This window comes from Carcharodon carcharias, chromosome 20, assembly GCF_017639515.1.
Source record: "Carcharodon carcharias isolate sCarCar2 chromosome 20, sCarCar2.pri, whole genome shotgun sequence".
In the NCBI taxonomy this organism is placed as follows: domain Eukaryota; kingdom Metazoa; phylum Chordata; class Chondrichthyes; order Lamniformes; family Lamnidae; genus Carcharodon; species Carcharodon carcharias.
The window spans coordinates 81,934,799-81,949,070 of NC_054486.1; the positions used below are offsets into that span (position 1 = coordinate 81,934,799).

The 14,272-nt window shown below is 39.3% G+C and overlaps 1 protein-coding gene across 2 annotated transcripts in view; it reads right to left on the reverse strand.

Moving 5' to 3' along the window:
• Window positions 1-14,272, reverse strand: part of LOC121292202 (TOG array regulator of axonemal microtubules protein 1) — a 150,366-nt gene that overhangs the window by 55,010 nt on the left and 81,084 nt on the right. For both annotated transcript variants that reach the window (XM_041213879.1, XM_041213880.1), the window contains exons 5-7: window positions 9,767-10,047; window positions 4,362-4,594; window positions 3,435-3,532 (exon numbers count right to left, since the gene is read on the reverse strand). In XM_041213879.1, coding sequence (XP_041069813.1) covers window positions 3,435-3,532; window positions 4,362-4,594; window positions 9,767-10,047 — 612 coding nt within the window. The remainder of the gene's footprint in view (window positions 1-3,434; window positions 3,533-4,361; window positions 4,595-9,766; window positions 10,048-14,272) is intronic.

The following is a 14,272-nucleotide window of genomic DNA, read 5'->3' on the forward strand; positions in this document are numbered from 1 at the left end:
TCAGGCCTCATCTCTCCCACATATTTTCTCTATTCTTAAGTGATTTGATCATATTTCAGGTGTTAAAATTAATTTGCAAAAAAGTGTAATTTTTTCCTATTAACTCTCCTGCAAAGAGTTACCATCTTTCTTCCTCTCCTTCAAGGTTTCAGTAAAGAGTTTTAAATATTTAGGAATTTTAGTTACTTTTAAGCTCAGCTTTGACCCTTTGTTGGAACATACAAAGCAGGACTTAGCATGTTGATCGAGCTTACCCTTTTCTTTAGTTGGTCATATAAATTCTGAAAAGATGAATATTTTACCAAAATTTCTATACTTATTTCATTGTATTCCATTGTTTATTCACAAGCATTTTTTGTTGCAATAGACCAATTAATTTTTTCCTTTATTTGGAATAAGAAAACACCCAGAATTCGTAAAGTTTTTCTACCAAGTCCCAAGCATTTAGGTGGTTTGGCACTGCCAAATTTTCAGTTTTATTATTGGTCTGCTAATATCCGTAATATTCCTTTTTGGCTTTATTCAGACTTGGCTAGTTTAGCGTGGCTGCAATTGGAGGCAGCCTCCTGTCAATCCACATCTCTGCCTGCTCTGTTGTGCTCCTTCATTCCTTTCTCAACCGGTCACTTTTCTTCAAACCCTATTGCTAGACAGTCATTTAAGATCTGGACCCAGTTCAGAACACACTTTGGGCTGCAATCTCTCTCTTCATGCAGCCCTATTAATGCAAACCATCTATTTCCACCTTCATTAGGGGATTCTGCCTTTCAAGTCTGGCGTGTGAGAAGCATCAAAACCCTTGCTAACTATACATTGATAATATTTTTGCTTCTTTTGAGTCTCTCTCTCAGAAATATGATCTGCCCCACACACACTTCTTTCACTATTTACAAATCAGGGATTTTGCGTGCAAAAAAAAAAATCGCCCAGTTTCCTTTATTGCCTCCTAAATCACTGATTGATATTATGTTAGAATTAAATCCTTTTGTTAATGGGTTCATTTCCAAATTGTATTCTCTAATTTTTTCACTACACTGCCCTTTGCTTTCTACCTTAAAAACTCTTTGGGAGCAAGGTTTTGACTCAGACTTATCAGAAGATAACTGGAAGTCTATTCTCTTTCATGTACTGTCCTCATCTGTATATGCAAGACATGGGATGCTACAATTTAAAACCTTACATCGTATCCATCTATCCAAGGTGAAATTATCTAAGATTTATCCAAATTTTGATCCAAGCTGTGATAAATGTCATACTACCTCAACCTCTCTAATTCATATATACTGGTTGTGTCCTAAATTGGCTTTGTTTTGGACAAATATTTTTACATCACTCATATTTTTAGTAGCAACATTGAACCTTCTCCATTACAGCACTCTTTGGAGTGGAACCAAATGGCATCCCTCCTACAAAAGTTCAGGCTGATGCACTTGCCTTTTCAACATTATTGGCTAGATGTATTATCCTATTAAATTGGAAACAGTCTGCCCCACCTTCTTTTCCTAATTGGATACATGATCTTATGCAGAATCTTAAACTTGAGAAAATAAAGTACACTATGAGGCGCCGCTGATGGATTTTATATAGCTTGGCAACCTTTCTTAGATTACTTTGAGGAACTACAGCTCTTTACTTTCATATAACTGACCTTAATTAGGTTTTATGTATTATATCAGGTGAAACTATATCTGACCTATGACTGTTGTTGATTTTATTATTTATTTTTTGGGGGTTGGGGAGTATTTTTTTCTCTTTCCTTTTTCTTCTTCTTCCTCCTATTTCTCTTTTCCTTTTTTTCTCTTTCTGGTCCAAATGTAAGTGTATTGAATTATTGCTGTACTGTTAGTTTTTTTTTGTATGGTTACTCATTATGAATGTTAAAATTTTTTTTAAAATAAAAAAAATTGTTACATCTCATTCAATAAGGTGTAACATTTCCCCAAAAGTTTTTTGCAGAAAGACTAATAGTGTAAAAGTTCTCATCAATTCAGTGATTTCTACTTGATTGCAGTTTGCAGGTACTTCACCAGCGTGCCAGATAGTGAAGCTTACAATTGCTGTCTGCATCTTATGGGGTACGGTAGCTTAGTGGCTATGCTACTACCCTAGCAATTAAGAGGCCAGATACTTGAGTTCAAATTCCAACATGGCAGTTGGGGAATTTAAATTTAGCTAATCAAATAAATCTAGAGTCAAAGATCTAGCTCCATTGATGATGGCCATGAAACTATTGGATTGTCATAAAAACTCATCTGGTTCACTGATGTCCTTAAGGGAAGGAAATCTACCATCCATACTGGGTCTGGCCTGCATATGACTCCAAACTCAGAGTAGTGTGGTTGATTCTTAATTGCCTTCTGAAATGGCCTAATAAGCCACTCAGTGGTAGAAAAAAACTGCCATAAGGTCAATTAGATATGAGCAATAAATGCTGATCTTGCCAATGACGCTCACATCCCACGCAAGAATTTTTAAAAATCTTCTGGATTTCATGTTTAACTGCATATGTGCAGACTGCAGAAGTTGCTGTCAATTTCAGACATGCAATGATGATGAACACTGACAGTTTTGCTGTCATTACTAACACAGAATACAGGCCTCTTGTCTTATATATTGAGGAAAATAAACAGTCAACAAAGCAGGAGGGAACATCAGGTAAAGGGACTGCAGCTTCAATAGCCTAGTGAATAAAAGTGCTTGTATGATGTAGCACTAAGTCATAAAGGCCCAAAACATGTTAAGGATGTGATTTCTATTCTGTACTGAATTAGCTGATATCTGCCAGGGATGTATAGGCATGCTGTAAAAGGCTTCAAGGTCAAGGTTCATGCCCCTCGTCACAATTCAGTACTTCCTGCTGGAAAAGAGCAGATAGCAGAGGAAAATAAATGAGGAAAAAAAACATGAGAACACATGAAAATTGGGTACAAACAGGACAATAAAGACATGATGCTCCCCATAAACTAGCAGCCTACCAACACTCCCGCGCAGTGTCTATGACAATAGATCACATAGGTGACTGAGGAAAGATTTCCAATTCATGTGGAGAGGAAAGAAATAAAATTAGGTATGCAAATTATAAACAAGATTGGTAAAGACAAATATATGCACACCAAAACACTGCTGAAATGGAAACTCAACTGTAACCTAATCTGCCTGACAGATGCCGGGAACATTTGGGTAGGATCTAGGCATGTGACATCTTGCTGGACAGGTTAGTTTAAACAAACTGTCAAATTTCTAAAGACTGTGTGCTAGTGACTAAATGAGCAATATATGCAGATATGTATTGCAATATGATAACAGTTTTCTGAGTTACCTATAAGCTTGCTTTAAGTAAATAAAATGGTCCAATAAATACATTTTAAAACCTATATTACACCTTTGGATTGCCTTGCAATTTCTTAAGTAAAAAAAATTTTAAAAGGTGGTACCCGAGATAGGGCTGTATTCCACTGGAGAAGGCCTGGCCTTTCCCGATGGTATCTGGCCATGACGTGGTTTGGATCCTAATTGGGAACAACCATCAGACCTATTGAAACCACAATCAAGCACATCAAGGAGTTTGAAAGATCAATGCAAAAGTCTTAAGATGTATATCAAAGAGGTATTCATTTAAACCTAGTAGCTAATAAAATGCTTGTTTAAAATCATTTGAACATAGCTTTAAATAATTATCACATTACCACAGCAACTATAGTGTTTTCACGATGAGGTCAGAAAGTTTTGTAAAGCTGGAGATTGAGAAGGTTATAAAATAATTAAAATAGAGGGAAGTAAAAAATGAAACAAGCAAGCAAAAATAAAAATAAAGTAAAAACCAACAGCAAGTCTGGATGAGCAGAATACAGTGAGGTCCATTATAATAATGTTGTAGCATCCACATGTTTGGCAAGCTGGAACTGAAACTCAGGCTAGGAAGATAGTGCAGGTTTGACTGCTGCTTAGTTTAGTTTAAATTAGTTTAATTCAGCTGGAGTGGCAGCAGTGGCTAATACAACTGGCCTGAGTACTTTTGGGAAATTGGGAGGAGAGAAATCGAGCCCAATACAGGAGTATTACAAAATGTTAACCTCTTAGGTTAAAATGTGTGCTGCAAACAAAGTTTTAATTGGAAACTGGAGGAGGGGGGGGGGAAACAAAAAGAAATTAAGACATGGTTGAAGAGTGAAATGAAATCGTAAGATAAAGTGCGACAAGGTATTGATAGAATTTTTTTTACTGCATTATTGAAACTAACTTTTGTGAAAACTAAGTGAATGCTTTGAAAAATGAATTTGACAGTTTATCTGCATTATTGGAATCACAATGCAGATATTGATAACTCCGTAAGACTGAATACGATTAACTTTACTACTTACATTATTTTCTTGCCACAGGGGTTGTAAGGCAATGGAGAAGTCAAAGACTCCTGGCTGTAAACATCACTTTCACTGCAAGTACTTGTGTAAGGCGATGAAGTGCGTGATGTGGAATTCACACCAAGTTCCAGCTTAAGGGCTGAGTCTGGACTCTCAACATCAGATGCACTGCTGCTCAGTTTAGCTCTTTTCTTTGCAGCACTGTTTCTCAAAGACTTCAGGGCACTCATCATCTGTAAGAAATAAGAGAACCTCAATTTTGGTAGCAAAGTCTAATACCACAATCTCACTCTGGAAAGAGAAGAACGCTCACTTGCTGATTTATTTTTATGTGAGGTATTCAGATTTTTATGTTCAGAACATGGCAGTTCAACAAAAACTTTGCAAGACAGCTTTTTATGTAATGCAGCATCAAAAAAATTGTCGAGAATATTTTGTTTGGGAATTTTTATTGCTTAATCTCGGGTTATAATTTAATTGCATGATCTTCCTAAATCAGGAAGCTGAGATGTGTTCCAAATCCACAAACACCATTACGACTGCTGTGGACTGATGTGCTATAAGATATTTTGCCCTTACCTAACTCAGTGTATTCAATTTAGATCACAAAGTACAGCTTCTGTAGAAAGTGCTAATATCAACTCATTTGGCATTGGAAATTGAACAATTGAAATCCAATTGAAATTGAAATCCCACTATAGCGATCTTAGAATGCGGTTGCTTAGAAGGGATTTAATTTGAATCATGTTTGTACTTTAAAAGGACAATGGGACCCTTTTCCTCATCATCACTGCAAATTTTTTAATCACTCCATAAGGGTACTCCAGTGCCCTGCAGAGTTCAAAAGGCATGCAATCTATTCCTAAACTCAAAATGGCAAGTAACGTCACTGGACTAGTAATCCAGAGACCCAGATTAATGCTCTGGGGACACAGGTTCAAAACCCACCATGGTGACTGATGGAATTTAAATTAAATTGAAAATTCTGGATTGGAAACTAGTCTCAGTAATGGTGACCATAAAACTATTGTCGTAAAATCCTACCTGGTTCATTAGTATCCTTTAGGAAAAGGAATCTGCTGTCTTTACCTGGTCTGGGCTGCACGTGACTCCAGACTCAACTGCAATGTGGTTGACTCTTAACTGCTCTCTGAAATGGCCTGGCAAGCTATTCAGTACAAAGACCATTAGGATGGGCAACAAATTTTGCCTTGCCTGTGATGCCTACATCCCATGGAAGAATAAGAACATAAAAAATAGAAGCAGGAGTAGGCCATTGTCCTTCAAGTCCACTCTGCTATTCAATGAAACCATGGCTGATCACCATTTTCCTGCACATCCCTGTATCCCATGATGTTTCTTAATATGTACAAATCTATCAATCTCAGTCTTGGAACATACTGAATCACTGAGCCTCCATAGTCCTCTGGCACAGAGAATTCCAAAGATTCATCACCCTTTGAGTGCATGAATTCCTCCTCATGTCAGTCTTAAATGGCCTACCCCTTATTCTGAGCTTACATCCCCTGGTTCCAGAGCCGCCCCACCCCCGCTCCCACCAGCTAGGAGAAACATTCTTCCAGCATCATAAATAAAAAACGTAAATGGTGCAGCTGAAATCTCACCCCCCCCTTATATTTTTACACTCTAAATATCTCACTGATATGCCAGTACTGGAAATACATAAAAGGAGAAAAGGAGAAAATATCTTAACATTCTGTGGCACAGTGCATTAGGACATCAGTTAATAAAATTCTTGCCTTGCTTTTTTACTTCTTCTGATTCAAGGACAGGTTGGCATTTATTTGGCACCTTCCATGACCTCAGGGTTGAAGTGTACTTTACTGTTGTAATGTAGGAAACGTGACAGTTGATGTTTCACATCAAGCTCCCACAAACAACAATGTCATAATGACCAGAAAATTTGGTTTCAGTAATGTTGGCTGAGGGATAGATATTGGCAAGGTCACAAAGGAGAATTCTGCTGCTGCTCTTCGAAATAACTCAATGGAATTTTTTACCTCCAACAGGAAGGACAGATAGGGTCTTGGGTTAATGCCTTGTCTAAAAGACAGCAGCTCCAGCAACCCAACATTCCCTCAGTAGTGTAATGTCATAAGAACACAAGAACTAGGAGCAGTAGATCATACAGCATCTCAAACTTGCTGTACTATTTAATAAGATCATGGCTGATGTTCCCCTTCAACTTTCACTTTCCCATCCAATCTCATATCCCTCGATTCCCTATAAGTTCAAAAATCAAATCAATCTCAGCCTTGAGTATACTCAATGACTGACCCTCCACACCCCTTTGGGGTAGAGGATTCAAAAGACTCAACTTTGAGTGCAGTAATTTCTCAACTCAGTCCTAAATGGCTGACCTGAGATTATCCTGAGATTATGCTCCCTAGTTCTAGACTCTCCTGCTGGGAAAACAGCCCCTCAGTATTAACCCTGTCAAGCCCTCTCAGAATCCTTAAAGCTTTAATGAAATCACCCCTCATTCTTCTAAATTGCATGGACTATAGGCCCATTTTACTCTTTTTCCCCTCAAAGGACAATTTTCTCAACTCAGGAATAAATCTTGGAAATATTACAGCAGTTTCCTTCATCTAAGTCATTAATATTGTTATGATATGGCAGGTGGTAATTGCCCGGCTGATCAAATCCCAAAGGGAAACTTGGCCAAGCTATCCCAATGATTTGCAATTTGTATTTTTACTATGAGATGTTATGTCAGAAGTACAAAGTCTACTACCATTTTTGGAGATTTTAACTATTAAAATTAAAACATTTATTTAAAAAAGGAAACTTAAACACACAAGATTACAGTTACATAATTAAATGTAGTCTTACATTATTTCCCAAAAGATTTCTACTTAGCTAGACTCCCAAATAAACACCCCTTTCCTGGCAACAGTCCAAATAGATTCTTAATCTATAAAACATCCAGTAATATTACCACAAGGCATCCATTATTCCTATAAGGGGGGCACTTCACAGCTTCTCCTTCTCATTCGACAACGAGTCTCCAAGGCTTTTAACAAAACCTTGCTTTCTCGAACAAAAGCAAGCACTTCTTTGGGGTGGCGAGAGGCTGCTTTTTCACAATCTGTCTTCACGCAGCCCACCTTTCAAGATCTCACATGGTCACTCCCCTTACAGCTTTAACTCTTTCCTTAAATATATTATCTCCCCCTTTGATCTGTAAATGTATTGTTTTTACGTTTCTTTGGAAGCTACATTGCTCGGAATATAAAAATCTTTCATGTTGTCGTTATGGCCAGCGCCTCTGGGAAAAATAAACTTAATAACTTTGCCTTATTTATTTAGGATTTTTGCCAGTTCTAAAGCTTCCTGTTATGTTTACTTTGAAATTTAAACCACCTCTCAACTTATCTATAAATACAAATGTTAGCTTGGCCATTTCTATTTCAAAATGCCTGCTTTTACACCTAACCACTGATGATTCAAACCTTGCAGTCTGTCTTCAGTTTAATTAAATTAGTCCTACACATACAACATACACACACACACAGCTCCCACAATCCTGCTTCAGTATCCCACTGTAACATTAGGAAAAAAATGAAATTTCTTTTACAATGTAGATAGTAAATAACTGTGGCCCCAGCAGTGATCCTTGCAGCACCCTGTTAGTCAACTAAAAGTAATCCATTTATTCCTACTTTGATTCCTGTCCTTTAACCTATCTTCTATTCAAGCGAATATATTACCCATAATCCTATGACTCCTTATCTTGTACAACAATCTCTTGCATGGCACCTTATCCCATGACTTTTGCAAATTTGAAAATATACCCACTCACTCCCCTTTGTCTACTCCGCTAGTTACATTCACAAAAAACTTGAATGGATCTGTCAAACATGATTTCCTTTACATCAAACCATGTTGACTCTGCCCAATCATATTATGACTTACATGTTGTTACCACTTCCTTAATGATAGATCCCAGAATTTGCTTGACAACTGATGCCAGGCTAACTGACCTGTAGTTTCCTGTTTTTTCTCTCTCTCTCTCTTCCCTTGAATGGCAGTGTTGTATTTGCTACCTTCCAATCAAGTGAGACTTTTCTATAATCTAGAGAATTTGGAAGATCTCAATGCATCCATTGTCTCTGCAGTCACCACTTTTAGAATTCTTGAATGCAGATCAAGAATTTTTTAACTTTTAGTCTAGTTAATTTCTCCAGTACTTTTTCTTTACTAATATTAATTGTTTTAAGTTCCTCTCATTGGACCCATGATTCCACACTATTTCTGCTCTGTTTTTATGTTTTCTAACACAAAAGCGGACAAAAAAATAATTGCTTAGCGTCTGCCATTTCATTATCCCCCATCATAATTTCTCATGTTTCAGGATCTAGGGTAACCATGTTTTGTTACTCTGTTTCATTTTACATAGTTGTAGAAGCTCTTGCAATCTGTTTTTATATTCTTTATTAATTTACTCTATTTTATTTTCTCCCTCTTCATCAATTTGATGGTTGTGCTTCGCTGGTTTCTAAAATTCTCCCAATCCTCAGGCTTACCACTCTTCTTGGCAATATTATAAACTGCTTTTAGTCTAATGCTATCCTTTACCACTCCAGTTAACCATTGATGGATCACTTTTTCCATGGAATTTTTATTTCTCAATTGAATGTATGTTCATTCAAAATTATAAAATATCTCTTTCAATGTGCTACCATCATACTCTCCAATCTACCTGAGCCAACTCACCCCTCATACCTATGTAATTGGCTTTATTTATGTTTAATATGCTAGTTTTAGATTTAAGTACATCTCTGTCAAGCTCAACATGAAATTCTATCAAATTATGATCACTGTTCCCCATAGGGTGCTTTACCATATGAGTATTAATTAACTCTGTATCATTAGACAAGAGCCTCTTCCCTAGTTTATTCCAGGAAACTGTCCAAAATGCATTTCAAGAACTAATCCTCCAAACAGCTTTTGTTAACCGAATTTAGTTGGCACTTCTCTGTAGCCCTGACAGTGCACTGCACTGTTGGAAGCACAGTTTTTTTTGGATGAGATACTAAGCAAGTTCCAATGATTCAGGTGGACATGTCAGATCCTTTATTATTCATTGAGTAGAGTGTTCTCCCCATACCCTGGCTAACATTCCTTCCTTAGCCCATGCCACAGACAAAAAAAACACTACATTAATTGGTCATTCATCTGATTTAATTTTGGAAGGTAGTTGGTACAGGCTAGCTGCCACACTTGCCATCATATCAGTTGCTGTACTTCAAAATAATTCCTTGTGAAATACTTTATATAAATGTAAATATTTACATTTTCCAAGCTTATCATCACTATGATATACTAATGCACATACTCACAGAATAAGGCCAATATTTTTGAAACTTGTGCGTACTAACCTCTTCATGATCTGTTTCGTCATCATTGTTGTCCAGTGAGGAAAGATCTAATTCCAGATTTTTGTTAATGCTCTTCTCTTCCTCCCAAACCACCTCAGATTCTGCTCCATTTGTTCCTTTTCTATTACCATATGCAGCTACTTCTGTTTCAACCATTGGACTAGTACCTCTCGGAATTGGAGGGACAGGTTTTGTAGTGTTGAGATCTCTCCGAGATGATGGTAACCTTACCAATGCAGGTTTGAGTGATATGGGAGAACGGCTTTCTTGCGAGCTGTCTCCTGGATAATCACACAATTAAGTAAATAGACACAAAATGACAAGCAAGATAGTGAATAGCTGAAAAATATATATGACGGGAATCTTTACCTATATTTGAATAGGCCTCGTAACCTCTCCTTTCTGGGAATCTATTGGTCGGAAACACCAGTTGCCTGGAAATTTTTTGAGCAGACCAAAAAAACTCAAGGCAACAATTTAGTGATAAAAACAAAAACAAAAAACTGCGGATGCTGGAAATCCAAAACAAAAACAGAATTACCTGGAAAAACTCAGCAGGTCTGGCAGCATCGGCGGAGAAGAAAAGAGTTGACATTTCGAGCGGTCATGACCTTTCAACAGAACTAGGTGAATCCAAGGAAAGGGGTGAAATATAAGCTGGTTTAAGGTGTGTGTGTGTGTGTGTGTGTGTGTGTGTGTGTGGGGGGCGGGGGGGGGGGGGCGGGGGGGTGGTGGTGGTGGTGTGGTTGTAGGGACAAGCAAGCAGTGATAGGAGCAGATCATCAAAAGATGTCACAGACAAAGGAACAAGAGAACACTCGGGTGTTGAAGTTGGTGATAATATCTAAACGAATGTGCTAATTAAGAATGGATGGTAGGGCACTCAAGGTATAGCTCTAATGGGGGTGGGGGGAGCATAAAAGATTTAAAAATATTTAAAAATAATGCAAATAGGTGGGAAAAGAAAAATCTATATAATTTATTGGAAAAAACAAAAGGAAGGGGGAAGAAACAGAAAGGGGGTGGGGATGGAGGAGGGAGTTCAAGACCTAAAGTTGTTGAATTCAATATTCAGTCCAGAAGGCTGTAAAGTGCCTAGTCAGAAGATGAGGTGCTGTTCCTCCAGTTTGCGTTGGGCTTCACTGGAACAATGCAGCAAGCCAAGGACAGATATGTGGGCAAGAGAGCAGGGTGGAGTGGGTCATTCTTGCGAACAGACTGCAGGTGTTCTGCAAAGCGGCCGCCCAGTTTACATTTGGTCTCTCCAATGTAGAGGAGACCGCATTGGGAGCAACGAATACAGTAGACTAAGTTGGGGGAAATGCAAGTGAAATGCTGCTTCACTTGAAAGGAGTGTTTGGGCCCTTGGACGGTGAGGAGAGAGAAAGTGAAGGGGCAGGTGTTGCATCTTTTGCGTGGGCATGGGGAGGTGCCATAGGTGGGGGTTGAGGAGTAGGGGGTGATGGAGGAGTGGACCAGGGTGTCCCGGAGGGAACGATCCCTACGGAATGCCGACGGGGGGGTATGAAGGGAAGATGTGTTTGGTGGTGGCATCATGCTGGAGTTGGCGGAAATGGCTGAGGATGATCCTTTGAATGCGGAGGCTGGTGGGGTGATAAGTGAGGACAAGGGGGACCCTATCATGTTTCTGGGAGGGAGGAGAAGGCGTGAGGGCGGATGCGCGGGAGATGGGCCGGACACGGTTGAGGGCCCTGTCAACGACCGTGGGTGGAAAACCTCGGTTAAGGAAGGAGGAGGACATGTCAGAGGAACTGTTTTTGAAGGTAGCATCATCGGAACAGATGCGACGGAGGCGAAGGAACTGAGAGAATGGGATGGAGTCCTTACAGGAAGCGGGGTGTGAGGAGCTGTAATCGAGGTAGCTGTGGGAGTCGGTAGGCTTGTAATGGATATTGGTGGACAGTCTATCACCAGAGATTGAGACAGAGAGGTCAAGGAAGGCAAGGGAAGTGTCAGAGATGGACCATGTGAAAATAATGGAGGGGTGGAGATTGGAAGCAAAATTAATAAATTTTTCCAAGTCCCGACGAGAGCATGAAGCAGCACCGAAGTAATCATCGATGTACCGGAGAAAGAGCTGTGGAAGGGGGCCGGAGTAGGATTGGAACAAGGAATGTTCCAAATACCCCATAAAGAGACAGGCATAGCTGGGGCCCATGCGGGTCCCAATTTAGTGAAGTACTTTGGGAGCAGAAAAATGTAAGATACAGTATTTTGTTACAATCCAGTTAGAGACCAGTAGCTTTTTGCTTAAAGTAGACAAAGTTTGAAATCCCAGTTACCCACTCAAGAATAAAGCCACAAGATTCCATGCTTTCAAACAAACAAAATAAACTTTACTATACAAAGTCAGAAAAATAAAACAATCTACAATATTTATCTTACTCTAACATTCAGAATTAACATGAGGTAAATATGGATGTAAATATGAATTAACAGGCAACTCTGGTCCAACACACTACACTGCACCTTAAATGGCAGGTGCGACCAAGACAGATCCCAAAGATTTCTCAGTAGTCACTGACATCTGGATGCATTGCTGAGAGTCACAAAATCTTGCTGAAACTCTGTTCCCCTCGAGGGATTTCAACTCTTCACTTTCAAAGATTTAGCCTCCAAATTCCCTCAACAGCTGCTCTGACTCAGACTATCTCAATGGCTGCTCACCTCCCAACAGTTCAGCCTCTTCTCCTGAGACTGTGTTCCACAGAGCTCACAAATCTGCACTCCCATCTCTAATTATCAGTTCACTTCCAACTACTTCGCAGACCGCTAACTTCACTAAGTTGGCACTGTCCCTCAGTTTCTCCGAACTCCAGTCTCCCAGCTGCACCGAGCTATTAATAGCTCCCAGGTCTTCTTTGAGCCTGGCTTGGAACCAGTGACCTTCCTACCACTTTCTCAGCTCTCGAGGACTTCGCTGAACCCTAACTGCCTGGAACCTGCTAACAGCTCCTACAGCTTCTCTGTGAGCTGCAAACCACATGAGATACAAACTGCAACCAACCCCCCTCTCTCAGCAAAAAGATAAATTGAAACCAGAGAACCTTAAGTTCCACCCATCTCCATGAAATGTAGCCTTTCAGGGTTCACCAAGTGCTTTTAAACTAATTTAGCTCTAACTTTCAAAATAACACTCTGAACTGCACTTCTTTGCAAGCAGTCTAGACATCATATCTCCATCTTTCCAGTTAAGTAAACCCACCTATTGTTTTAGGATCTTACTGTTCCAGCTGTCAACCCCTTAACTCAACATGGTCCCATTTTAAGTGTAATAGACTCCAAGCTGCTTTAGTTGCATTTATTCCTTTTTCTACAATTAAACTTTAATCTTCCCAGAGCTAAACGTTAGCTCTAAAATATTAACATGAACCATGAACTAGATATTAATCACAATTTGGATAAGTAAAATCATTTCTAATATTGTCTTATAATGGGCCATAACTTCCGAGCTTCAGGGTGTCATATTTGCAGGGTATGCCAAAGATGTGCTGGCGAACGCCTCCCCAGACATTCACAGGTAAGGTTTGCACAGCAATTGCTAAGAAGTGTAAACTTCCCCTGGGCACCATCAGAAAATGCAATTTAAATCACATACTTCAGATTGTTCTGACTAGGTCAAATCAAGAGTTACCCAGGAGAAGTCATAAGAATTAAAACTTCTTCTAACTTCTGGTTAACTATTGTACTGACCCCACTCCACCCACACCCCTTGGGGACCTCTCCCAAAGCTCCAGGGGACTCCATCCCAGGGTACATCTCCCCCCCCCCACCCCTTGCCCCCGGGGACTCCCATCCCCCTCCACGTCCCCACGGGATTCCCCTCGGGTCCCCACAGGACTCCCCCCCAACCAACCAGGACTCCCAACCAACCACCGAGGCCAGGCTAGGATCACTGTTATATGTTTCAGGTAAATATTTGCATCTACTGTCTTTTCCGGTTTACACGCTTGTGGTTAGGCATTCGAACGACATTCTACAATCTACACAATTCAGAAATGACTTGGTCCCAATAATTCCAGACTGGAGATGTTAAAGTGTATTTGAATAAAACGTATTCAAAGTTATTGGATCTCCAAATCTTTCACATCATTTGAAACTGACCATCACAATTCTATCACTGGATTCAATGCAAACTATTCCACTGGAGGAAACACTACAAAATACAAAATCTTTAACTTTATTCAGATATTTAGGGCCTGCAAATGCAATGCATGTTTTGTTGACTTCCAAGTAGATGGAAGTTTTACACTTAATTGCACAACATATTTAGCTATGTTGATAAAATTATGCTGAACATTAATGAGAAAAATTATGAAGAACGCTGTATAGAATACAATAATTTAACTCCTCTTGGTAAAATTTATTTAAAAACAAATTGAGTGCCTAAAAGCAAAAGCTTTGCTGAATTTTCAATGCCACGGAGTCTAATTTTCTGACTGGTGTTGTGTTCAACAGCAACCTGCTGTTGCACTGTTAAATTAA